This window comes from Drosophila melanogaster, chromosome 3R, assembly GCF_000001215.4.
Source record: "Drosophila melanogaster chromosome 3R".
Lineage (NCBI taxonomy): Eukaryota > Metazoa > Arthropoda > Insecta > Diptera > Drosophilidae > Drosophila > Drosophila melanogaster.
In genome coordinates this window covers 31,416,564-31,444,508 of record NT_033777.3, presented here as the reverse complement: position 1 = coordinate 31,444,508, position 27,945 = coordinate 31,416,564, and the positions used below count along the sequence as shown (strand labels likewise).

Below are 27,945 nucleotides of genomic sequence, written 5' to 3'. Positions count from 1 at the left end.
TGCTGAAATACCCAAACAAACACTCATACTCGAATTGCGATTTGGCCAAAGCACCCGGAGCATCGGGTTTTGGCCTGTTTGAGTCGAAAACACAAGCAACTGCTGCCAGCCGGCGTTTGCATTTCGGCTGTCAAAGTATTTGTCAAAATGCTGCATATTTCGGCGCCGGCAATGAATTTCCGAAATGTTTTCGCCTTCTGTTCTGGACAACTGGCAACAGGGTAGCAATCAGCTTGTGCATCGCCGGAAATGTGAGTGAAGAGCTTCATGATCAAATCAGATTTGATGTTCGAGTGACGTCTGCACACAATCCAAGCTGTTTTCCCCCATGCAATTTATAGACCAGGTATACATACGTCCTTGGCTTCGAATGGAAACTTGGCATTCTGAATTCCAATATGACAGCTAAATTTAAAGATGCTCTTCATCAATTTCAATCCAAGTACCATTTGAATATAAAGGCGTCGACCCTTTTCCATTCCAGCATCACCAGCACCATTTTCATCCAACTCGTTACTTCGGAGCATACAGACATATATACATACATATAGACTGGCTCTTGGCCATTGCTCATGGCCTGCAAACTTGTTTGCCATCTAATTGCCATTGGCTTTTATTTCGGTCTTTCCTTTATATTGCTTTTGTTTTATAATTCATCGTGTGTGTGTGTGTGTGTGTGTGTGTGCAACTGCTGGAAAAGTATTAAATTGCATAGAAAAATGTTCAACAACGATATGTGTGGTGCACCAAATATTCTCGGTCTTCAGACTAAAACATACCCATTAAAAACGTAGTAGTTTAGTTCTAAGATTGGTTTTTTTTTTTTTTTTTTTAACAAATTTCGCATATCATATCGCTCATACTTTTTAAAAGAGCACATATATTTCGTAAATTTACTGGACAAGGCAAACATCATACCCACTTGCTTAATGAGTGTGCTGTTTCACTGTTGCACATATGGTTGCATTTGAAGTTGTACAACATTTGTGTAATATACCGCCGAACAAGTGAACGAGCAGCTGAACCGCCATGTGGCTCTTTAAAAAACGACTTTAAGGGCAGGGAAATTCCGTCGCTTTCTTCTTTAGGCCATAATGGGCTTATTGCGGAGCGGCCAGATTAATCACAATTATCTGGGCCATTTTATCAGTCTGGATTTGCATGCGTGTACATACATACGATTTTCGAGTATTTTTCTATTTTGGGCTGCTCATTAGCCGGGCACATGGCGGAGATAGAAGATTGCGTGATAGATGGACTTGCGGAGCAGACGTGGATTGCTGGTACTGATAACACCGGGTGGTCGGGGGTCGGCATTCTGGTGGACAGACGGACGAGGCACAATTATTCTCAATCTATGCCAATTTGGCAATTCTCGTTCAAACATTCAAATGCCAAACAAACGAAACGACTGCCGCGCTATTGGGTGCAAAACAAATCAATTAAGGCGAGCAACGAGCAACGCCTGCGAAATTGTTATAAATTGACACGGCGAATGCTCCTCGGTTCCATTGAATTATTTATGAATGAATTTTATTAGTTGCCCTCATTGGCGGCTCATCAGTGTCCGCTGACTTGACATTAATTGCAGTCGAGTGGAGTCGGTTCGCGGCGAGCTGCGACTTACAGCCGAGCAAACAGTCAATTAAATGCTCCACATTTTGCCAAACATTTGATTTCATTACAGCCCGGTTCAGTACGTTGGTGCTTCGATTGGTAGCCAGCCAGCACTTGCCAATAGATAAATGTTTGCTCGGGCCAACAGCTTAACAGCTAAAAACCAACACACATGCCGCATTCCCACATTAAGCGGCCTTGTTTGGCAGCTCATTTGACAGGCGAACAACATGATCGATGCTTGTTATTTACTCTTGCTCATTTTCCCATTCGACTGCAGCCCGGTGATTTTCATTTGCATTTAGTTATCATAAACCAGCGATTTGCTGCCGTTTCTTTGATGGATGGTCGTCATCCAACGGGTTGGCCAATAAAACTTGCCAAAGCTGCAATTTCTCTCCATCTCGCACTTTCACCGGCAGACAATTTGCATGTCTGACTTCCCGGCAGTCCGCAGATGAATCCGGAAAATTATGGGTGGAAAGCAGATGGAGCAGGATTCGAGCAACAAACAGGTAAATAACTCGTGCAACCAAATGGCGATTAATTAAAACTGCAAGCCATGAGCAATATATACAAATAGAACAAAGCGTACGAAACTACTAAATGTCTTGACAAAAATTAAACGTTTTGAAAAGGCAAAAATGCGACTTATCAGGCTGAGCGGCTGTCATTGTTTATCGCCAAGTACTCGGTGGTTTTCGCTCGTATGGGAGTGTTATTTTTAGTTGACAAGCCCAGCACACAAGTCGCCAAGCCACCCACTTCCCACCTTCCACCATCCGACACACACTCAAGCACTCAGTCAAACAATCAGCGGGCGGTGGCTGTCGAGCAACAATGGCAAATGTGCAATGCCAGAATGCAGTGACAGCAACAAAAGCCAGTTGACAGTCGTCGAAGTCGGCATTCTGGCATTCTAATGCAACGCAAGCGGCTTATGTTCACGTTATAATATGATATAAGGGTGCCCATTCCGATTCCGATCCCGATCCCGTCCCACCCCATCCCATCTGTACACACGCCAATCGCGTTGAGCGCATTAGGCGGCTTGTAAGTAGTAATTATAATTAAATGCGCATACCAAATGCGAGGCACTCAGGCATTGCTCATACGCAGCGTTGGTCTAGGGGAGCATCGGTAGCAGCGCCAGCAGAAAGTGCAATCACCATTAGCACATCCGAGATCCTGGAAATGTAATTAGATGCCTTCGAATGCCACAAGGCGGAAATAATTGCACTCCAGAAAGTTATGGCCGCATTACTAGTATTACGCATATGGTGAGAAGTAAAAAAGCTAAGCTGGCAAGTGTAGCAAATAAGCGTAGCGTTTAAAGCAAATCCCCAGATGTCAACAATCGACTTGGTAAGACATTGCGCATTGCCACAAATGCCCTTCTTGCGCGTCATCTATAGAAATTAATAACGCAATAAACCTCAGAATCTTTACTGCTGTAAGCTGTTATGCATTGCTTTGTATCACTCATGCGTAATGCATAGATAAACAATGGACCAGCATTTATGTACATGGATATAAGCCATGTGAACGGCGATTTGGTTGATGGCTGTGGTTATTAAAGTTATTTATGTCTTGAGATTGAGATGCTGCAGTGCACAGGGAGAATCAGATAGATTGGATATTAATAAACTTAACTGGAGGCCTGCTATTACAATACCACAAATGAAAGACCTTCGAAATGGATTTTTTTTTTGTGTTTAGGATACGGAATCCTTTTTTAGACACTGCTCAGCTTTTGATGTCAGCTTGGCCTTTTTATGGCGGCTGGATGTCACTGGGGACTTGGCTTTGAAGCAAAGTTAAACAATCGGCCACCCAGGCAGCACATAAACAATAAGCTCTGCTCTGCGATTTCAATTGCCACAGCAAACTCGTCAGCTTTTGTGGCATCAACGGTTTAATTGAAATTGCATTTGCAATTCTCGCGTTGGCCGTAAATAAATAAAATCAATTCGAACAACATTTTATGGATGTGGGAGAGAGTGTCAGCACTCGGCACAGTGCATTACTTCTATTGTGTTTATGCTGCGATTTAAATGGTAAATGGAAAAGCTCTGGCTGGCAAACACAGACACACTCATTACATTGGTATTATTTAGCTGTCGCTGCATTTTATAATTGCTTTTAAGCCTCAGCAGCAAAAAGCGAGCGGCTTACCTTTGGTTTCCCCATTTGCCGTTGACATTTATTTATTTGCTTTGGGGAATTGTTGCTGCTGCCGCTGACAGCATTTCAAGTTGCCGGCACATTTGGCAACCAATGAAGTGTAAAGACCCAGACTGGCTGCATTTTAGAAATTAAAGTTGCCACTACTGCAACTCGGCACTCGGCACTCGGCACTCGGCAGTCTGCAGCTCAATGGATAATGGATGCGTTGTATGCTGTCAAAAATTGAATTGAAATTGATATGCGAAGCGCGCGTGAGAATCGCAAACTGCCATAAACCTGAAATGCTGTCATTTATATGGCAAAATTGCGCATACGACACGTTGTCAGCAGAGGCAACAGCAACAGCAACACGAGATTCATTTCCATGTTCAGTACCCTATTCGCACAGTGGTCGCGAACGACTAGGTCCCCAGTGTATCCAGTGTAGCCATTTCCGTTAAATCAGAAAATGATCAAGGGCAAATCCCTGCAAATCTCCTTCAATGACTCACCTTTAGGCAGAGGTGAGCCTCTGGGCATAATCGTAAAGTAAGCCAAATAAATATTTATCGATTTCGCAACACTCAGCAGCCCAGTGTACTGCCATATAACTCACTTAGCTTTCATCAGCAAAAATTTTCACTGCGACACTTACGTTTTCATGACAGACCCAGCATAAAATATGCCAAGATGCGTTGCTCCTCCGGCTCCTCTTTTATGCCGGCACATAAAACCTCCTTGCCCCCTGCCAGTTTTCGAGGAGGTGTGATGAGGGACGAACTCTCCCCACTGCAAACCATGGGCGTTTCTTTTTATTTAACGCAGTCCCAGCTCAGTGGCTCACTTCTGGCATTCTTCCTGTGCTCGTAAAATGACAGGCGACAGCGCCCAAAAGCAGGCAACACGCATTGCGCCCGGAGGACATCAATCATAAGAAAGGTCCTTGGACGGTGGGACTGGCCCCCTCTGCCTAACAAAGACAAATAGGCGATTTATCCTCGGGATCTGCTTGTTTTGACCAGAAGAGCAGCAATCCCAACCCCAATCCCAATCCCAGACTTTCTGTCTGTCGGCTGGCACTTGCGTGCATTGCGCATACGTCGCGTTGCCTTGCCGACAAATTAATCACAATCTGGATAGCTACTCCGCCCAGCGCTACATGGAAATCCCTCGCAACTCCCGTCACTTTTCGACTTTTGATGCTTTTAATTTATGAGTCTGGCACGCTTGTTGCAGCGCCGCCACCACCGACCCTCTGCACTCCCGCTGGCAAATTAAAACAAGAATCCAACATAATAAAAATAAATTAGAGCTGGAGCCAGGCGAGATGAGCGTAAACAAATATCAGAAGTATAAAAAGCATTTTGCATGGAATTTTGCCGGGCCTTTGTTCCTCCCATCACGACCCCATATAAATAATGCACAGTATAAAAAATTAATTGTCAAAACAATCAATAAATTTGCTTTATGGTCCCGGCCGACTCCACTGGACGTAGACGTGGGCTCGTGGCAGGCTAATGGCGCTTAAGTCGCCTTGCTTATCGGTCTTGCGTCTGTCCGTCTGTCCGAATCTCCCCGGCCATATTCGTCTACTATATATTATGTATAAATCCGACTGTTTGCCGATCTGTGTCGTCCGCCCGCCCGTCAGTGGGCAGCAACAGCTGCCGCCGGCGGCGTCTTTGCTTTTCATTTTTATTTTGGGCATAGCCGACAGCCGAAGTGAATAGATTCCAATTTATTTTGTATATAATCCACACGCCCCCCAATCCACCGAACAGGTAGCGTGTGTCGAGCTCAAAAGATACAGGTAAAATGGTGTGCACATGCTGGTATCTGCCTAGTATGAGCATTTATAGTAGACCAGTACAATAAATTATATTTAAAATGTGATAGCTTGGAAGCATTTTGGGTTAGACATGATGCATGCGTTAGAAATTGTTATTGGCAACCAATCAGGAAGACCACTGTTCATACATTGTTAGTTTATTTATGAAAAATGAACCCGTCCAATAGGTATTGTTTATTTCATTAGACTCGTTGGGCTGACAAAAAATGTTTCCTCGACTAACCAAGCCATATCGATTTCAAGTCCCTCGCATAGTGATTCAATTATTTCGAACTACGTTTATTCTCGCATGAAAATTTAAAATATTAATCATACGCTCCGGTGACCATTGGCCATCACGTTACAGGGCGACGGAACAAAACGATGAAGCAGGATCGAAATTGTGTGTACATGAACCTGTCGTCTCTGCGGTCATTAGTGCATGCATTTTTAAGCATGTTGGGGTCACAGCTGCGCTACTGGGTCACCACGTGCCACCTGCCGCATTTTCCTCTGCGGTTCTCCACAACATGTACGTATTACCTTACGCGATATTTCATGTGGCAAGATGGGAGTGAATGGGGCAAGTTCTAATCGTAATCAGAGAGCTTTCACGACGGATCTGCATACAGAGAGCCTGATGAGGTCGGGGATTCCCTGCGGTGGTTTTCTATAATGGATTCCTCAGGATTCCTGAGCTTAAAACTAGATTGAATCAGAGCATAAAACGCTATCAATTTGAAGACAATATACAATCATAAATATCCATTTCAATCAATTAGGAAGGAAATCAAACGTTTTGGGAGACAAAAGATGAGCGACGAAGACGAATGGACCACCTCTGCGCCAAAAAATTGATTTGAATACTCATATTTCGCTTACTACGTGTGCGCTCCATCGACAAAACGATTAAATATTCCGATTAAATATTCATTTGCTGACGAAGCAGCGCGTCACTTAATACAGCGATTCAATTCTCGAACCTCGGGGGTCGACGTTTCGATGTTATTTCTTATTGTTGCTTTGCCGTTCTGATTATTGCCGTTTGCCTACGTCAAAAACAGTTTTTATCCGTATCTGTATCTGTCTGTGTATCTGTATCTGAGTATCTGTGCTTAAAACTCCCCCGGCAGCAGCTACCGGTTTTGCAAAAGCAATCTCTCGAATTCCCACAGCGGCAGCGCAAAAAACAAAAACAGACATTGAAACAGACGTCGTGTAAACATGGTATTCTCTGGCTAGATATGTTTGCATCATATGAGTTCAGCATTCGCCAACGGACGGGTATATCCGCCCTATATACTCGCCTTATAATCGCCGATAGCTTAAACTTGGATCGTCATAACAGCATCCTTTGTGAGGGTGATAATAAACCATATCTACGGACAGTTGCAGTTTTCTTTAAAAAATTGTATGGTACCACTCTGTCGATCATAAATTACCCCATAATTAAGTGCTCGACAGTCGTACATTACTTGTAAGCGTCAAAGTGCTAATGAATATTGTTGATGCCCGTCAGCGGAAATGTTAACTGTTCGGATATCTGGAATTATTTACAGGGAGCTAACGCCCCACGTTCTTTGTAGCTGCTCTTTGTTGGTGGCACTTTACATACACAATTAGGGCGAATGTGGTGCGTGGCAACAATCAATGTGTCTTCAATTTGCCAAACAACAATCGTTTTGATTGCAATTACCGACAAAGGGCGAGGGGTGCGCACAGACGCAGTTTCGTCGTGATTAGTTGCTTCCCGGGGATGTGGGTGGTACGTGCTGCAACTGCAGATGGAGCAAAGGCCAAAGGCCAAAGGGCACCAAAGACAGACACCGCAGACCGCAAAGGCTCCCCCCCCCCCACCGCTTCACCTCCAGGACGTCCGACATCCTGCCAGAGATTGTGGGTTTGATGAGCTGCCCAACTGGCCAACTGGCCAGTGAGTTGCCCACTCTGCCCACTTTGGCTTCCCCAGGTTTGCGTGCGATAATTAACATCTAGATTTTGAAACTGCTCAACATACATACAACATAACTGTGGCTTGTTAGACCCGCCCGATAAAGAGACCAGTCGCTGGGGACCACTTGAAATGAATTCGCGTGCTTCTCCGCTGTGTTGCGTTGCCCACGCTGCGGCCACTCACTTGTTTACTTGGCCAGCGGTCGGTCAATGAACCAACCGCCTTTCCAGTTGGCCAATGCACCCGTCGTCCCCCAAAAACAAGCGCTCTAATAGTGTAGGCTAAACACGGAATAGGATCACAGTGCAACCGGATAAGAATAGCCCTTCTTGAATCATGTACTTAATATTTGGTGTCTTTGATCCCGATTTTTGCCCCACTAAATTTGAGCCACAATTGGATCCCAGACATCTAAAGCCACCGCCAACCAAACAAGTGGCGGCTGCTGTTTCGTAGTTTGGCGATAAGTTACTGGCTCTGCTTTAATTGTTCACTTTTAGTTGGAGGGGATTCTAATTCGCTATCGCACTATAAATTCCACTCTTTATGGCACTCGGTCCAGCTGATAACTGAAGTGCAGCGGCAAACTTTTGAGCTGGGACCAAATTAAATTTCTCACTTCATTCCGACTTGAAGAGCAGTCTTCTGAATTTCAACGTCTGCCTCTTGGTATAATCAGCATTATGGCCGGGCATTAGGGTGAAATTTATGCGGCCATGGCGACGCTTTTCCCCCCTCAACTCTCCGTCGACCACAAACCATTTTAATGCGACCTCATTTTAATGCCACGAAGAAGACTTGACTGGCGAAAAAACGAGAAAAACTGGCGGAAACAACTGGTTGGGGTAAATAACAGACCAGCTCAGAACTCAAACATAATTTTCCCTAATGCCAGCACAAAAGGAAAGCAGTTTGACATTTGCAGTCATTAAGGAATGCATTCAATTAGCCAAAACAACGCTATCGACCAGCTGTTGGCCTGTCGTCCGAGGGGCGTGGCCTTCCAGCCATTGGATGGGACCGCAATCACGGATTGCCACACCACTATCGCATCACTTGCACCACCAACGAAAGGCCACATTCCCTGATAAGCCGCCTCTGTGACGCACTGCTTCCGCGGAGTGACGTAGGTCGCTCCAGACCCCGGCTCCGACTTCCGACCCCTGATCCCGAACAGATTCGGTCCCACACATGTAAATATACATACCTACTGCAGATAGCATCGACAACGCAGGCCGACAATCTGACAACTGATACGGGAGAACCAACCATTTGACAGGCAATGACTTCTACTTGACTTGCATACTCGTTTCTGAGTATCAAATTAAACAGGGCAACAATTGCTAATAATAATTGCAGCAATCAGCTTGTACTGCTATTTGATTAGTTCATAAGATTGTGGTTTTAGCTACTCTCTTGAATGAAAATTAATATTAACATTAAATTTAGTCCTTTAGCCACTTATCTACTCAACTTCCAATAAGTAAGCTGTACCTTCTGGAAAATATAAGTGCAACAAAAGTCTTGTACTATCCCGGAGTTTTCGTACCACCAATCTGACAGCAATAAGTCCTTGTAAATGAGCGACTAAGAAACGAACAATCATCCCTGCTTTTTACATTTACATTTGCATTTGCTTTTGCACACTTTAGTATAACATTCAGCAATAACTTTGCTAGCCAGAAAATATGGATGGGAACGACCAGAAGTTTTCCGGACCAGGAATAAAGGAGAATAGCAGAAAAGCAGACTAGGACTGGAAAACTTTATGGCAATGGATTTTCCACTCGTTGCCGTCGGCAGTTGGCGGCGCGACTTCATTTCAGGCCATCCCCCTCCCTCCGCCCCGCTCCCCGCTCCCCGCTCCACGCTCCACGACCACCAAAGACAAATTCACTTTCTGACTCGTAAAATGTATTGCAAATGTGTATGCTCATCCCGCTCCGGAGACATTTGCCTAGCAGCTTCTAGCCCATTGCCATTCCGCTCTGCTCTAAAATATTACATTACTACGAATTGAAATTTTGCGCACGTTTCTGTCATTTAAATCTGTTGAGGCGGCCCGAAACCAAACGAACCAAAGTATCTGGCCGGCAGGGAATGGAAGTGGAAGGGGGGTGGGGGGGACTGCTTTTACTATCAGGCAGACGGCAATAAAATAAATAACATTTAAAATGAAATATTTGATTGGGCACATGCAAGGAGGCAATACAGGCGATACAGTCAGTTGGGGCATGCAACATGTTGGGATGCGCACGATACCGACGTCGCCGAGTGAAGGTGACCTTTGCTGGCGGCTCCTTGCACCAACTTCTTTCTCCGTCTAATGCATAACTTTGCATAAATTTCCCACAACCTAATCGCCAAAGTTGACTCTGCTGTAAATAAACAGAACAATGGCGCCAAACAACAAGGATGTGGGCGGAGTTTCCCGAGATGACAGTGAACTTGGCAGGGGTGTGGGCCCTGCAATTGAAGTGTGACCTCGATAACGAAGTGAAGTGTATCTGCGGGAACGTCCGTCCAATAGAGCACTTAAAGCCCAGCACCGTGGAGCATGAAAATGAATAAGTTGCTGGAGCGCAAACATTTAACGCTTCATTAACTTTAGATAAAGCCCAGGACCAGCACGAAGAGCGACACTTCCCCCCCCCCCCACTTCCTCCCCTTATTCGATGGGAAAATTCCAGGCCAACTTCAGCGCCTACAACTAAACAGACCACCACCCTTCAATGCGTCAGATGGGGCAGCCAAAATCGATGGCAGGTGACAACACGGGCCTTCTCAGCACTTCAGCACGTACCCTCCAAAGAAGTGGCACAATTTGGCGAATCTAAAGATGCTCTACTGTAGCAGATGAATGAAATTTCATTCAATTGAATTAAAGCCACTATTCATAAGCTCGTTAAACTGGCCAATTGTCCTGGATAATGCTACAACACACATATTAAAGATAAGATATCGCCATACTCTATATATGCTTGCCTTTTTAGCCCGATAAAATATTTGTTCAAATGCTTAAATATTCACTTTCTCGGAAAATAAAGCCACTTACCTTCTCTCGCTTTCAAGTAGACCGTATTGGCCACAATATTCTCTAATTCCATTAGTTCCAGGTTGGCGGTTTTTTAATGAATCCTTTGGCGCTCCCGAAAAATAGTCGCAGTCACACTGGCTGGTGCTCCTTTTGATCTTTCTCCTGTGTGTGGCCTTCGCTGGCTCCTTTGAACAGGGATCCCCTTCTGCGTTCTGGTGGGCAGGGCGACTCCTTAGACTTGCAAATCTACGGCTGGCTGGCTAATTTGTGGCCGTCGTCTGGCGTCCAGCGTTGCGGTATTTGGCAGCAGGGTCTCGGTTTCAGACACAGGCGTCATTTAGTTTCAAGATTGGAATTTGCAAGGCCGAAAATGTGCCCTTTTTGCAAGTTGAGCCAATTTGCGCTTGATTGAATGCTGTAAAACCGTCGGTCAATGGATTTCCTCAATCTGCAAGGGATAATAAATATCTTGGTTAATTTGCTTTGACAAGGGATAAATGAGATCCTTTAGCATTCAGTGCGATTTCAATGGCAATCTATATAAGTTGGCATAACTTTTAGTAAGCCCTCAGAGTTCCTTTTCAACATTTTCTTGTACTATTTGCCTGGTTTAACAATTGCCTAGCATTTGACTTATTCTCGCTGTTGCTAAAACTCCCCATTCGACAAAATTAATTATATTTTCCGTAATGCTGAGCAAAAGCCACAATACCCTTTTGGCTGTTCGTAAATTTGATGTATTCACGTGTGCATACAAATATACCATTTTATCCTTGGCTTTGTGGCTCAAGTTCGCCTTTTGAGAGCAGTTGGTGCACGTTATGTCTACGTGTACTTGTTGTCTTACCTGTTTGTGACAAAAGAGCTGCGTGCCTTGATAAACTTTGCATATCTATGCACACGGAAAAGTATTTCTAAATTCCTAGCCACCAAAATATAAATTACTTCTATTGAAGCAAGTACAAAAAAATATCCCAAAAATATATGTAACGCTCTTAAAATAGTTTAATAAAAAAGTTGATGAAATGCATGCAACACATTTTGCATCCCAAACTAGAAATACTAGAAATACGGTTTTTGAATAATATTGATTAATATCGATTTTTTGCTTGTGTATTTCTGGGCGTGAGTGAGTGCCATATGTGTGTGTGTGTGCGTGTGTGGTTGGGAACCGGCAAAAGCAGAGAGGAGGAGGATAGGCGGGCTGAAAAGCCACAGCATACTTAGCCCACCTTGTCGGCTGTTGGCCTTCTGGAGGTGTCAGTAATGTTGCGGTCGACAGTATGTCGCATTTATTAATCATGGACGCACTGACAGGAGAGCTCCGAGGTACGGATATCTACAGTCGATGCTGAGAACCCTCTTCCCGAGTGGGAGCATTCCCCACTACGTGTGGGAATGTGGCAATGGTTTGCGGACTCGAGTGGCTCGAGCAACTAATAGCGAAATAATTGAATGACACAAGCTTTCTTCTGCTGCACAAGGGCATTTGCATGTTTGAAGGGCCCTCGGACATCATACGCTGTATGATTTTGAAATTTCTTTATTGGAAATTCAGTTTTTATGGCACTTATCAACTCCCATGTGCGTCATAAAGCTGTGTTGCTGTTGCTCTTTCGTACGAATTGAATTTATTGGATCCTCGCATAGACGGCTTTTAATTAAAAATGAACTCATGAAGCTACATATAGATCTATTTGTTTCGGAACAGCCAGCCAAACCGCACCATCGCACCATGTGCTGGAGGCACATCCATCAAGGCAGGAAAGTGTGGCGGCAATGCGAGTGTTTATTTTCCAAACAAATTTCAAGCAAAAACAGCGGCCACTTTTTGCAGCCCACGTCCAAATTAATTGTATCTGGAATGTAGCAATCAAGCTAAAAATATTTGAAGCCCTTTCTAATAAACATGGCTTGTATTATTCAGGCTCCATCTCCGTGAAGGTGCGTTCTAGCACCAACTAAAAAGAAAAGAGTGGGCCCAGATTGCAGAGCATCGACGACGTGTCCTGTCTATTCCATGATGGAGCAGAGCCGAGCACGTTAAAAGCCTCTTTATTGAACATTTGCGCCATTAGGCCCGTTTGCCAATGCTGCTGCTCCGGCTCCTGCTGCTGTTGCTGCTGTCACGACGACGTTGGCATAAAAAACTCAACCGCCAAACGATGTTGTCAGTCATCCAGCCATACACAGCCCACACCCCCATCATCATCCACACTCACATCAACTTTTACACAGTTGGCCACGTGTGTGCCTGCAGCAAGCGACGCCATTATGAAAATGCTGCGAAATGGCGCAAATGTGCATGGGCTCATAACGAAATTAAGCGGCAGCATTACAGCCACTTTTTCAACACTTCCTGGAAAAGTGGCAATAAAGCCAGCTAATGTCGTTTTCTCTGTTGCTTCATCACACTGATTTCGATAGAAAAAATATAAAGGCGTATCAATCTTTCTGTCAATGAAGTATGGTGCGAAGTTAACATTCTGCGACAGAAAAGATTCATTTCTAAGAAAGTAGCTAAATCACTTGCAATTGCATAACACTTGGAAATTCGATGGCTATTGATGAGTTACACAAGGCTTTACTATGGATTATTCTAGGCAAACTACCAGGCCCGTATATATACTTATCCACAAAGTGGAGATTGTTCCCTCAGATAATCCCTCCAGCTCACATCCAATTAGGGTTTTCTCAGGGTATCCATGTTTCCACAATGCCCGAAGCTGCCACCATTACCATTCACTTGTCCCCGAACCGCGCACCTTTGTCACCTTGTCGCAGGCAAATTGCTTCTATCTGTACCACTTTGTTGGGCATCCAAGCATCTCAGTATCGGGGATTTGGGCAAAAGGGGTGGCTGGTCGAGGACCGACCTACTGACAGCGGCATCAGTTTAGGAGCGCATTAACTAAATTATGGAGAAGAGCAGATGCCGTCGTTTGGGCGGTGTAAGCAGCCTCAAGCATTCAAGCTATTGACTTATTAATTAAGACAAAGCAGCCAGCCCCAAATGTCAGTCCACGGAAGAGGGCGGTGGGGAGGGGGGCTGATGCTGAGACGAGGCATATCATCCCTTATCACATTTATGACAGTCATGGCCATAACCAAAGCTTTGAAATACGTCAATTTAAATGCCAAACGCAAGGTTCCACGTCTTCACCGCACTGAGAGAAGTATTTTAAGTCCTTTTAAAAGTGTCCATAAGCGTGCGATAATGTATTTGGTATCATTGAGCTTGATGGTGGGATTATTTTACTGAAGCTTTTGCAAATTTATGGATTTCCCCGGCTTTACATCGCGATTTTCTCCCAGTGCAATGGATCCGTTCGCAATCCACCACGGCCCATGCATAGTCAAGTAGGCAGGGCACGGATAGCGGATAGCGACACGAAGGAGCAGTTTGGAACTGAGGGAGGACAACCTCAATCATGGGAATGCCCAAAACGGATATCCTCAGCGCGTTTTGCCTGACTCCGTGAGTTATGGAGTCGCCTGCATCCTGTTTCTGTCTGCATTTTGCTGCTGATGCCAGCAAAAAGCGGACCAAATAAAGAGTCGCCGGCTAAAGCGAGTCATATTGCCCACTTGGCTTTCGTTTTTATTCGCTGCCTTCCTTCCGCACATTTTTTCCATCTATTTTTCGGGTGCCCACATATTTTTGTGCTTAAGCTTCGTTATGGTTGCGCCCGCCACCCACCTCGACTGCTTCTTTCTGGCTGGCTTTTCCACTTTCCCGCTTTCCCATTTGAGCCGTGTTAATTTCGCTCTGAATGCGCAATTTATTTGCGTTAAACTTGGACGTGCATGTGGGCGGTCGGTCGGTCTATCCAATATGTGATCTCCTCTATATCCCATTCCCCGGATTCTGACTTTGTCTACGACTGGGTGCGGCTTCCCCGACTGGCTGGCTGGTCGGCAAAGGATCAACTTTTCGCCAGGCGCCCTGTGGCATGGCGTGTCCTTTGCCTCCATGCAGTCGCACATACGTGCAGAGGACTCCCTCGAAATGAAAATGTTTTCACTTTAATTTGCAGTCGCTGCAAAATTTTAATCAGCTCTCCCCCTTCGCTGACTCTGTGCTTCGTCCGCCTTTCTGTTTTCCTATTTTCCGCCTTTCTTAGCATTATGAGTTTGTAATTAGAAATGCGAGGCGCTTTGGTGAGCGGCCAAAAATGGTGGACAATGCTTAAAAGGAAAGTGGAACGAAAGGCGCTTTGCTTTGAACATTCTTGAAGCTATTTAAGGCAACTAATTTAATCAAAACATATTTGTGAGGAACCTACTAAAAATTTCAACACAATAAGATCGAATATTAACGTAGTAATAATTGAGTTTCCAAATTCCTTCCCAAGCAACCCGATGTAGTTACAATAGGTTAAAGTTAGCAAAGTGATAATTTTCGCATTTTCCGCTCTCCCCCTTTTGTAATAAAATTCCCACCGCTTGACAAGCAAACACAATTCGTATTTGTGTATACTTAACTGCTCAGTCGACCGCAAAGACGTGTCAGTAGGTGTTGTATAACATTGCAGTCGCATTAACACATCGAGGAGAGCTGACGGGTAGGTCGCCAGTTAAGACGCCACAAGTATGTGGTTAGCCGGGCCAACAATACTCGATTGACTTATGATAATGGAAAGCGGACGAGAACCAGCGTCACAGCATCGTAAGGCTAGATATCGGAAACCCGAGACAAGAACAGCTACCACGAGAACCTTGGAAATCATGTTTAAATCGTTAAAATCATGAATAGATTTTCAATGTATAAGAGAAATGTTGGGATTGGTTAACTCTTAAAGATGATCTTTTCCCTCTGTGCAGTCCCTGTCACCAAGACGCCGAGCCAGTCTTTATTCTATGAAATATGTGAAGAACCAGATTGCAGCACGAACGAATCTGGAGCAAATAATCCATGTCCAGTATGCTGGACTGGTGTCATTTGTCCTGCTGGCAATCAATAAGGCAGCGCGCCAACGACTATGCCAAAAATGACCCAGTTTGGAAGAGTCCGGAGCCACAGACCCTCGGCAAGGACATCAATGCAGCTGCCAAGCAAAGCCATTTCTCCTTCTGCCATTCCTCCGTTTTAAATTTTCCTGGCATGACAGCTATGCGGTGTGGGTTGGAAAACAAGTGAAACTGGTCGAGATTGGTCTTGATTGGTTCTCGGTTTCCGTTCCCCCCACCTTTTCGCCGCTGCTCATTTTTCTTCTTTTGAAAAAGGGTTGAGTTAGAGATCCCAGCAGGAGGAAATTATGATTCGACCCGCATTGCGAACGATTGAGCTCTAGTCACAAAACACGTGTCTGCAGGTCCAACCTCTCGGGAGACTCGGCTGCCATTGGAAACGCTACGAGTTGTTGTTGGTGAAACCGAGATACACTTGAAAACTGCAGCATACTTTGAGGCGCACTGAAGCGTCGGATTGCCAGAGGTCCTGGCTCAGATCACGGATGTCTGGATGTCCTGCCCCGACTGCTTCGACCTGTTTGCATGCATAATTTGCCCCTTCACTCAGATATGCATATGCAAAGAGGACCCCCGCACATATGGTGCATACTCCGTGTGTGTGTGTGTGGGTGTGTGTAAGGGTGTGGGTGTGTGTAAGGGTGCGTGCGTGTGTGCGGATGTGAAGAGTGAAGAGAATGCTTTTTCGTCCTTTATTCATGTTTCCGTTTTTGATTTCCCCAAACGCTGTCACCGCTTGGCTCCCCGGACTCCCTCTTTGCTAATTTGCGCTTTAATAAATTTCATTTGAATTTTGTTCACAACAAGGTCTCGCGTTCCACAAGTTCTGGGCGTGGCAAAGCGCCCCTTGTAATTTGATTAGAATATATGTGACACGAAAATGTCCCGCAAAACAAACATTTTTCCACAGTGGCTTTTGTCACATTTAAATTGTATATTATTCCTTTAAAAAGCCTTGTGCACTTTATTTCTACGGTTACTTTAAACACTTATAATAAAATCGTTTCGCGCAAGTTAAATTTTGCTTGCAAGTGCTTTATTGAATTTCGTTGATTTTGCATTGAAATATATTGCTTTTAGAAAACAATTAGTATTTTTTTAGATTTGCCTTTCTAAATAAATGCAAAAAAAAAAAGACTTTCCGAAAAGTGTTTTTTTCCAGAAACAATGTGTTTTCATTGCAGATCGCTAAATTTCGTTTGAAAATTTTCTTCGTTTGTTTTCTGAAGGGTTTGCGAGTGTGTGGAAGCGCACAACTTATGATTTATGCATGTGGGTCATTGCTGTCAACACAAAGTGAAATAAGGCAAACATATTGCCGCCGCCCTGGAACAATAACAATTCACAAAGGCCGGATGCTGGGCGGGAAGGGGAGGGGAAGCTTCGGATTTTATGCCTCAATAGGCCCCAAAATACAAACACAAACATGGACACTTGTGCGGAAAGGGCCTCCGCCCAAGCCGAAAAGTATTTAAACTTATGCAACATTTCCAAGGAGGCCCATCGAATATTTATGTAAGAATGATTTATGAATATAACATAAGACCTGGCAACCTAGGAAATGCGGTTGCCCGCCTATTTCTAAATATTAATTGAAAATGATGGAAAAATATACCCAGCCAACATTCGCTGCCTTTGAATTTGAGCGACTCATCAAAATGGCTTAAATGCCAACGGGCGTATACGCAATTTCCATAGACACAATACCAAAGCATACTTTTGAGCGTTTCATCAGCTGCCAACAGAAATAAAGGCAGAAACAAATCAATGGTTTATCAGTGCTTTATTTGCTTTCAGACATTGACATCCATTTATTTTGTCTATGAAATCTACTATTATTTTATATTGAATTTTTGTGGATAAGGCTGCTAAGTGAGCTGGAAATGCAAGTAAATTTTTCAGTTATCTCTGTTATTAAATTGTGTTGTATGTTTAGTACTTTCTCCTAGAAAGTGCAGTTCAAACTTTATGATTGCTCCAATTTTACTCTAGTAATACAAGAAGTTTTACCCCTTCTCAGTGCTTTCTCAAACATCAAAGCGAGCGAAACTCATCGTTTTCCCTCTTCACATCTAAAACATTTTGATAGACTTTTCGAAGCACTTTTCCGCCACGGCTTTAGATGTTGCCCTGAGTGCGATTAGCATATTTTTTCTTGGCTACTTAAAAATCGATTTATGCGCTGCCACAAAACAGCATTGACAGGCAATTAAAGTATCCGAATGAAAGCTAATGAAATGTTTGGTCCTGGAGAGAAACCCAAGACTGTGTGAAAACACAATGCACATAGCACGCATCATCGACATTTTTCTTCCTTTCATTCCCGAGTTTTAATATTTTTTCGGCGCCTGCTCTCATCCTTTGATCAGTGGCAGTAAAGAAATAGATTAAAAATCCATTAAATTACTTTTGTGCCTCCAATATCAATGCCAATGCTTCGGGGCTGAACTGGAGCAATGGAGCAATGGATGGCATTAAAATTTATTGCATCCCAAAAAGGGGGAAAAATTAAAAGGACTATAAAAATAATGGTAAACATCAAGCTGGGTATTTCAAAGGGTTAGACCTCTAGATACCTTGCAAATATTTCATTGTCTTGCGAAAAATAAGAGATCTAAGCAGAACAATTCTCTTAAGTTAAAAAAAAAAGTTTACCTTTGGAAATTTAATCTTTTAATTTCATATATTTATTGAATATTTATGCCACAGAATCGAAAAGACTTTGTGCTACCACATAGCTTAGCTATTCTAGGTTAATGAATGCTTCTAGGACTTATACTAAAAATGCCGCTGTGCCCCAACACCCAAAGCGACTCCGAATGCCAAGCATAAATAATGTCATAGATAAAAAGCGATGGTACGCAGAGAAGTGCAGAGTGGCAGCAAGAGACGGGCTTAAGTATTCAAAGTATTCAAAGCGAGCGCGGAGTAAATGATTCACAGCCTGCCAAGATATATGAGCTCCAGCAATTGCAAGTTAAATATTTACAAGCCACCGCTGGCGGAGATGCCACGAGTAAATGCCATGTGCGTGCGACTCTCTTATCGGCGAAGTTATAAATTGGGCTTTAAGCAGCCCTACCTTTTGGCTGGCGCTTTATGGCGCCCATAAAATATGATGGGCCCCGATACCCAGATCCAGCTACCACCAGACATCCTGCCGCATTTCTGTTCGCTCACCTACGTAATTGAATAGAGCACTACCATAATGAAGTCGACTGGCTGTCGGAGCAGCTGAATCTCGATGGAACCGCAAAGCCAGCAAACATCGCAAGCATTCGCCTTTGGGCAGGCAGATGAGGAAAACCAAGAGCAGGAGCAGGATTTTCATTTTCGATGTATTTCGATGGTAGTTGGTAGCTGGAAAAATGCGTCTGCGGTTAACAGCAGCGCCCGAACATCAGTCTGTGGATGTTTGCATCAAATAAATGGGCAATACAGGCAGTCGTACGGACAGGAGCAACAACCCTCGGGCTGCGATGGACACAGAGTTATTCAATCTATTTGATGCCGGGCAGGCTGGTCGGTGGTCCCAGTTAATTTGCACCCCGTCTCGCTTTAATTGCCGGTCGAAAGGATTGGCAGACCGACCGGCTTTGATTAGCTCTTAGATAAATTGATTTTGGCGCTCACTGATTGCTAACAGGGCCACTTTGCGGGACTTATTAATGGGCGGGGATTATGAATGCGAGAGGCAATCAAGCGGCTGACAGATCCTGGTCAAGTCAAAAACAAACAAACAAACAAGAACACAAACTAGACCATAATCAATAAAAAAAACCGAACTGAAACCGAAGCTGAAGCTGAAGCTGATGACCGACAAGAAAACACGTTTGGCCGGCTCTTGAGCTGGCCCATTACCGCTTGAGCTGGCCTCTTTCTTGGCCTCTTTCTAGGACACTTGAACTTGGCTTAGGGGAGTTTACGCTTCATTGAGCCATGAGATTTCATTAATAAAAAATGGCAAAAATGGAAAGCAGCCCCGGGAACGAGAACGCCTTGGAAAGCTGCAGGGAAATGGTTAGCAGCTTTGGGGCGAGGTGGCAGGCGGATTTAACTATTCATGAGCGAAAGTCGCAGTCGCGCACACAAACAGGACAGGACGAAAGGCGGGAATGATGGGCGGAAGGCATCAGGGTAAACACCATGAAAAATAAGTGGAAACTCTGGAGTGGGGGCATATCGCAGATACTAAAAGGAATAATAAAGCATACCCTAACACCCGAGACGGGTACTTCAGAAGTGTGGTGAGCTACATCGAACGGCGGTCAATTTAAAGGTATATTACCCAACCAATTAAATTAACCTGTATAAGTTTTCAATTGACATTAAATTAATTAAACTTACATTTTACTCATTGCCTGAAGCTACACTGCAGCTTACATAGTTGATGGACGCAAACCTGTGCAACTTTCATCCCACATCAAATGTGATTCAGCACTCTGATCGGATGGACACTCCCATAATATCCGACTGTCAAGACCGGATTTTCTCTAATTTCTGGCGCTGGGGGCGACATTTTAATTGAAATGTACGTGGCCCTAATCAACAGAACAAAAGCAGGGCGGTGTTTGGGGAAAACCCATGACCCTCGCTCGCCTGCAGGCCAAGTAGAAAACGAATTTCTGGGAAAACTCTACGACATGTTAACAGCAATCAGGAGCAGGGAAAGTCCAGCTACCAGATAGCTTATTACGAAACGCTTTTGGCCAGGCAATCACAATAACAATTCCTGCACAAATGTGTGCGGGGCAAATACTTGTTTGCAATATTATGTAGATTACAGCCGAGAAGGTTGCGTTCGCTCGTTTCATTTCGGTTTCGTTGCCTCCTACATTGAGTTCATAAAATGTCATGACCATAAACCCTTTCTCAGACGATTTAAGCCAAAGCAGCGTGAGGATTTGTTGGGTTACAGCGCTCAAGGTTTACGAGCCAACTGGATTTAATTCTGCGAAACTGTGCGGCCACCGAAATGGCCACACAACTTGACTGAAATCGACTCGACTCGACTAGATTCGACTCGCTTTGACTTTTCTTGACCCACACTTTCCCAAGTATATATTTTCATTTATCTCCGCCCAATTATTTTCCGTTATTCTACATTTTCGAATGACAGTGTTTCTTCGTAGGACCCGACCCTTACCTCTACAAACTTACTACAATAGTTTTTTACCCAGTTAGTGCGAACAGATAACTGGTCAAACTCAATTAGGCGACTTTTTGTTTTCACTTTTTTTCAGTTCCCCCCCGAGCTGTGCCACATGCCACATGAAAACTAAATTCTCAACCACACATAACAAAATGACCGGAGGGGCGGCTATATGACTATACACATACGTAGTTCTTTCTTGGAATTCGAATTTTAAATGCGACACAAATTATCAGATAACCCCACCATACGTCAAACAAATAAATTTCTGAATTGTTTTCGTGAAAAAACCCAAAAAATCACAAACTAAACAGCAGGGAATTTTCAGGAGTAGCGTAATAACTTAAAGATAACAAATACATTTATAATAGCCAGCTCATTCACAATTCAAACAACCCACAAAAATTGTTGTGCGCATAAATCTTAACTATTTAGTTTAGTAATGAATTTTCGCTTGAATTATTTGCGGTGACACTAAGCTAATTAGCATTTGGCAAATTCCAAGCAGAAATTACAGCATCGACTAATGGCCTGGATAAATTGGTTTGGGACTATGCCAACGGCCATGTTCCCTGCACCCAATTGACGCCATTTTGGCCAACTTTGTTGCACTCCTTATTAGCATCGCACCATGCACTGCCACGCCCAGAAGTCGAGGTCATCGGAGGGCAGGAGCCATAATTGGCCAGGGGCTAACGTTAGTGCATAAATCTGGTTAAAGAGAATGACCAAACGCCCCTTTGAAAATCAATACAATTAGGAAGGAAGAGGAATGTATGTGTATTGCAAAGTTTCTAATGATTTTCGTACTTAAAAAGTATGATACTGGTGGTTTTACCAGCCACAATTGCAACCACTACTCATGCAAAACAATTGCACGAAAATGGTTTCTATTTAAATCTTTAAGTCTTTAAACACAAATAGAACAAGTACTAGCAGCTTTGAAACTTCCTAAAAGGGATTTCACTCTATGGGGGGGCTATTGCCATATTCCTCCTTTTGAGAATTCCTCATTCATTAGAAGTTTTGTTTTGTCAACACAACAATTAGCTGCAATTAAAGTTCGGTAACAAACTTTCGACCAATGACAAAATCAGGATTGGGCAACTTTCTAACTTGGCCAACAGCATAAGAGGGTCGAAATGCATTCGGGCTGGGAATGGCGGGGCATATGTCTGCCAGCTGCTAATCAGCAAACAGAGAAGACCACTCCATGTCCGGCTTACCAAGTGAGCCGAGACAAGTAAGGTATGAAATGTTCGTCGAAAAATCTCGCCGAGAATTAAAATTTGAGCAGAAGCTGAAGTTGAAGTTGAAGCTGAAGTTCGAGCTGGCAGTTGGCAGTAAAATGAAATAAATTGCACAGAATGCTGAATGCACATGAGTAGCGTAATATTTATGCAGCGGAAGCTTCGCAGCTCCAGAGATGCTTGGCTGCATTTCAATGGCGAGTGTGTAAACACCCTCCCAAAATCATACTCATACATACATATCGTTCGTCTGCACCCTAGCTGGAAAATAAGGGAGAATTCTTGCAAATAAACACAAAATGGGGGAAAAAATTCGAATAAATTAAAAGCGTGGGGTTATGCGAATAGCGAATGCCCCGCAAGTGGATTTTGAGTGCTCTGCAGGAACCTTTTGAGCTCAAGATCTTCGGGCTCAAATCCCGCTGGCATACCCTGCAAATACCCAGTGCATAAAAATAAGGAAACAACAACGGGCGAGCCAAATCTTTTGTATGCAGCACAAAAGAAGCGAAAGCAGCGAAAACCAAAGGCAGTCGGAGTCGAGGGAGCGACAGCCTGGCAAACACAAGTCAGGATAAGTTGCCAGAAAGGGCTAAGGACCCGAACCCGGACCAGTAACCAGAAACAGGACATCAAACTGTTCCTGAGCTGAATTTTTTCCGCTTTTTCGGTGGGAGTTGCAACTTAAATATTCCAGTGACGCCTTGAAGGAAAAGTCATTGGCCTTGCCTTATCCAGCTTTTCATGAAAAACAAAAGCGGAAAGCCAAAGGAAGCTGGAATGGATGGAAGCTCATTAGGTGCGAGCAATCAGCGATTGACTTGTATAACCCCCATGAAAATCGCAGACGTGTATAGCCACATCATATGATAATCATGTGACAATTTCGTTCTTTTGTGATTGCACTGGGCGTTGAGTCACTCGCGATTGTCCTATTGAAAAATACAATTAGAAGTGCGCGGCAACAAAGTGTCAGCGCAAAGAGTAAGACAAATAGCAGGAGTAGAGGGAAGACAAAAGCAAAAAGCAATCATTTGAAATCGCAATAAACTAGCTCCCCAATTTGCATGGTGCGAAAATTATCGAAGCACGACAAACGCAATTGGGCCATAGGCAGTCAAAGTCAAATATCCAATCCATGTAGATATGCACAGATTTCCGACGGAGTGGGTGTGCGAATCGCGGATGGCGGATGAAGGTGTGACTTCTGATGAATCACTTTCGAAGGCGCATTTATCTGAAGGTGTTATGTGGATCAAGGACTGCGCATGCGAAAAACTGGGCCAACAAGCCCACTGATAACGAATCGCAGACAAATTGATTTATTAACCTTTTCGAGCAATCAGATTTTAGTATTAGTATAATCACGAGAATTAAGAACATTTTGGCCATTCTTTTCCTCTGAATTCAGAAAGATGTCATAAAAACGCTGAGCTATAAAAGAAGTTTATTGGTTCTCTAATTTGGTCTAACTTAGCGTACTGACCCGAACCATTCGCTCCTGCTCCATATCTCCCTTCACGATCTCGATCTCGATCTGCGTAAATATTTATGGTCTTGACAGCCATACACGCATGACGCTGACTGTTCGCTCGCCTCATTTGATCGCCGCAATATGGCACTGGAATTTGTATATGCTTATTGTTATTGTTGCCGCTTTGAACAGTTCCATTCATTCGTGATAGCTGCCATACATTCCAGACGACTTCGCGTCAAGCCTTCCATTCATGCGGATTGGGGCGGAGCGGCCTGGGGGGGCGGGGCAGCGGCAGAGGCTCAGCGATTCTGTATTCTTTATTCTAATGGGAGACCTTGGATGAGTTGGGAAACAACTAAAAACGAAACAACAACGGCGGCGACAGATCCCCCGATGCTGATGATGATGATGATGATGATGATAATGATGATGATGATGATGCGGATGATGATGATAATGATATGGGGGGCTCCGTTCCAACCGCCGTGGTCCGCTTGCGAAATCGCCTTTGCGTTGTGATTTTCTCAGCCGACTTGTTTTCTATTACATAATAATGAGCGTAATTACATTAAAACGTAAACACGGCCGTGTAAACCGCAGCAAACCAAAAAATAATGGGCGCAATAAATAATTCGCTGCTGTTTTAATTATAACCATTGGCAAATGTAATTGAAAACGTTGTTGCTGGACGACGAGCGAGCTGCTATGAATAATTGGTTATTTAAATAAATATTTTTACGACATTAGGCTATTATTTTTAGTTCAGCGCTGAGTGTGAAAAAGGATTTATAATTTATTAGCATGCCAAGCCAGGTTTTTCATAATATTATTTCCAGCAGCAAGCTGAAGAATGGAAATAAATTGCTTTTTTAATACAATCCCCTTTTCCCCATTTAGCCCGCAAATCAAGCTGATCATCTGGTCTTGAACCTGACAAATTATTTGATTATTTGCTTTGGCCAGACAGACAGATATAAATACGGCGATGGCGGGCGGCTCCAATGGCCAACCCACCCACATACACATGGTAGCAATAATGGCCAAGGCTCGCGCTTTGCTTTGACCAAGTCCGCAACTTGGCTCCTACCACTGGGCTGAATAGGAGTGAATAAAATAAGGCCACCTGTGTCTACTCTTTCTGCCATTCTGTGTGTGTCTGTCAAACTTCATTTGAATACTATGACGATGTATTATTGACATTGTGTACATGTTTTAATTTGGCATTTGCCGCCGGCCCCGTTTTGCCCCCACCACCTGCTATTAATTCAAGGAGGAACGGCGAACAAAAAATAAATAAAATAAAAGCGGTTTGTGCTTGACGTCACAGTGACGTCATTTCGAATCGACAGCATTCACCACATCGCTGCATAAACATTCATTTAATCATTCCATTCCGAAGTGTCTAAGCAAGTCCAAGCGCCGCCTTGTCAGAAACAAGTTTTTTTTTTCCAAGCTCCCACGTGAGTGTTTCAATATTCTTGGACTTTCCAAGCGATACTTGTCTCCGAACAACAACCATTCAACTATGGCAGTTATGCATAGCATAAATCTTTAGAGTCCTTCGATTTCAAAAAACATACACACATACAATATGTGCTGAAAGTCGGAATCATTCAATTTATTTCCACACATTTCGCCCTACTTTCCGTGCAGCAGCGAAACACGTTGTATATTGAATATTAGACAACTGAAAGCTCCAATCACTCAAACTCACAATTTTCCGAATATTCGACCACCATTCGGCTGGTTTTCCGTTGCCAATTTTAATTTATTGATTTAAATGATTGAGATTTTCATCTGCAGTCGACTATTTGCATTTGCTGGCTGCACAAATACAAATAGCTTGTGCATTTGTTCCATTTTCCAGAAATACATTTATCATGTGCAAATATTAGGAGCGCCCGCTTTAAATATTCTTAAATAATATTTTATTACTGCCGCAGTTTTGTATGCCGAATCCGAATCGGAATCCGCTGCATGTTTACATTTCATTCGAGTTCGCAGAGCTCTTAATTTAGTTTTATTTCTGGCCATTTGCATTAATTGCTAGCGACGGCCGGCGCTTTTAATTGATTTTTCAACACAAAGTGCATGCGATTTTAATGGAAACTTGAGGCATTTTATTTTCAATTCAGCGATGTATCTCCGCCCGCCCGCAGCGCTTGTTTCTACTTATTTATTATTATTATTTTTGCGCATTATTACTAGTATTATTTTTTGGCACAAGGCTGCCGATTGCGTAAAAAGCTTGTCGTTGGCCATTGCTGCGGTTTTATGAATGACCGTTCGCCGGCCAAGTCGTTTGGATCTACATACATGAGCACAGCACACAGACCTCGTGTCGCAATTGCAGCTGATACAAAAAGCCAAAAAAGCCACGTCCGATTTGTATAAAACTCCGTCTCCTCCTAATCGAAAGCCAAACAAATCGGAAATCGATCGCCCTCTGCCTTTTGTTTTTCAAGTTTTACATTTATCAATCAGCGAAACAACAACAAGCATTTGTTTTTTTTGTTTTTTATTTTGTGTTGCATGCCATCATAAATGCATTGGGAGCACGTAAAGCGATTCTCCATCAGCACGATATCGAAATTTCCATTTCAATGTTCCCTAATGACACCAAGGTCCTCGTCGATGTCCCGATGTTGTCTCCTCCAAAATCAATGCGCTTCAAGGTTGAGGTATTTAAAACTATAAAAACAGTCCACTTCTTTGATCTCTTTTCCTGCCGCATTAAGTGTTACACAAGCTAATAAATGCTTTTAATTATTGTTGGAATATACTATTCAACCTACAAAAATAACGTTAAACAACACTACTTTATATTTGATATGAATGGCCACACCTTTTATGCCATAAAACATATTGTAAGAGAATACCACTCTTTTTATTCCTTCTTTCCTTCTTGTACGTTTTTGCTGTGAGTAGGTCGTGGTGCTGGTGTTGCAGTTGAAATAACTTAAAATATAAATCATAAAACTCAAACATAAACTTGACTATTTATTTATTTATTAAGAAAGGAAATATAAATTATAAATTACAACAGGTTATGGGCCCAGTCCATGCCTAATAAACAATTAAATTGTGAATTAAAGATTGTGAAAATAAATTGTGAAATAGCATTTTTTCACATTCTTGTGAAATAGCTTTTTTTTCACATTCTTATGAAATTATTTCCTTCTCAGAATTTGAGTGAAAAATGGACAAGGCTAAACGTAATATTAAGCCGTTTGATGGCGAGAAGTACGCGATTTGGAAATTTAGAATTAGGGCTCTTTTAGCCGAGCAAGATGTGCTTAAAGTAGTTGATGGTTTAATGCCTAACGAGGTAGATGACTCCTGGAAAAAGGCAGAGCGTTGTGCAAAAAGTACAATAATAGAGTACCTAAGCGACTCGTTTTTAAATTTCGCAACAAGCGACATTACGGCGCGTCAGATTCTTGAGAATTTGGACGCCGTTTATGAACGAAAAAGTTTGGCGTCGCAACTGGCGCTGCGAAAACGTTTGCTTTCTCTGAAGCTATCGAGTGAGATGTCACTATTAAGCCATTTTCATATTTTTGACGAACTTATAAGTGAATTGTTGGCAGCTGGTGCAAAAATAGAAGAGATGGATAAAATTTCTCATCTACTGATCACATTGCCTTCGTGTTACGATGGAATTATTACAGCGATAGAGACATTATCTGAAGAAAATTTGACATTGGCGTTTGTGAAAAATAGATTGCTGGATCAAGAAATTAAAATTAAAAATGACCACAACGATACAAGCAAGAAAGTTATGAACGCGATCGTGCACAACAATAATAACACTTATAAAAATAATTTGTTTAAAAATCGGGTAACTAAACCAAAGAAAATATTCAAAGGAAATTCAAAGTATAAAGTCAAGTGTCACCACTGTGGCAGAGAAGGCCACATTAAAAAAGATTGTTTCCATTATAAAAGAATATTAAATAATAAAAATAAAGAAAATGAAAAACAAGTTCAAACTGCAACATCACACGGCATTGCGTTTATGGTAAAAGAAGTGAATAATACTTCAGTGATGGACAACTGCGGGTTTGTCCTTGATTCTGGTGCTAGTGACCATCTTATAAATGATGAGTCGCTGTATACCGACAGTGTGGAGGTTGTGCCTCCACTTAAGATTGCAGTGGCCAAGCAAGGCGAATTTATTTATGCCACTAAGCGTGGTATTGTCCGACTACGGAATGACCATGAGATTACACTGGAGGATGTACTCTTTTGTAAGGAAGCTGCTGGTAATTTGATGTCCGTAAAGCGTCTCCAAGAGGCAGGAATGTCGATCGAATTTGACAAAAGCGGTGTAACCATTTCGAAAAATGGGTTAATGGTTGTAAAAAATTCAGGTATGTTAAACAATGTACCTGTGATCAATTTTCAAGCATATTCTATAAATGCTAAGCATAAAAATAATTTTCGTTTATGGCATGAGAGGTTTGGCCATATAAGCAATGGCAAATTATTAG

The 27,945-nt window shown here is 43.1% G+C and overlaps 1 protein-coding gene across 2 annotated transcripts in view, besides 1 other annotated feature; it reads right to left on the bottom strand.

The window, feature by feature from the left end:
* The window catches only part of Gprk2 (G protein-coupled receptor kinase 2), a 52,629-nt gene that overhangs the window by 13,365 nt on the left and 11,319 nt on the right, over positions 1 to 27,945 (bottom strand). For both annotated transcript variants that reach the window (NM_057519.4, NM_001276214.1), the window contains one exon: positions 10,621 to 11,050. In NM_057519.4, the coding sequence (NP_476867.1) occupies positions 10,621 to 10,672 (52 nt within the window). In that variant the 5' untranslated portion in view covers positions 10,673 to 11,050. The remainder of the gene's footprint in view (positions 1 to 10,620; positions 11,051 to 27,945) is intronic.
* Positions 26,223 to 27,945: part of a mobile genetic element that runs on past the window's edge.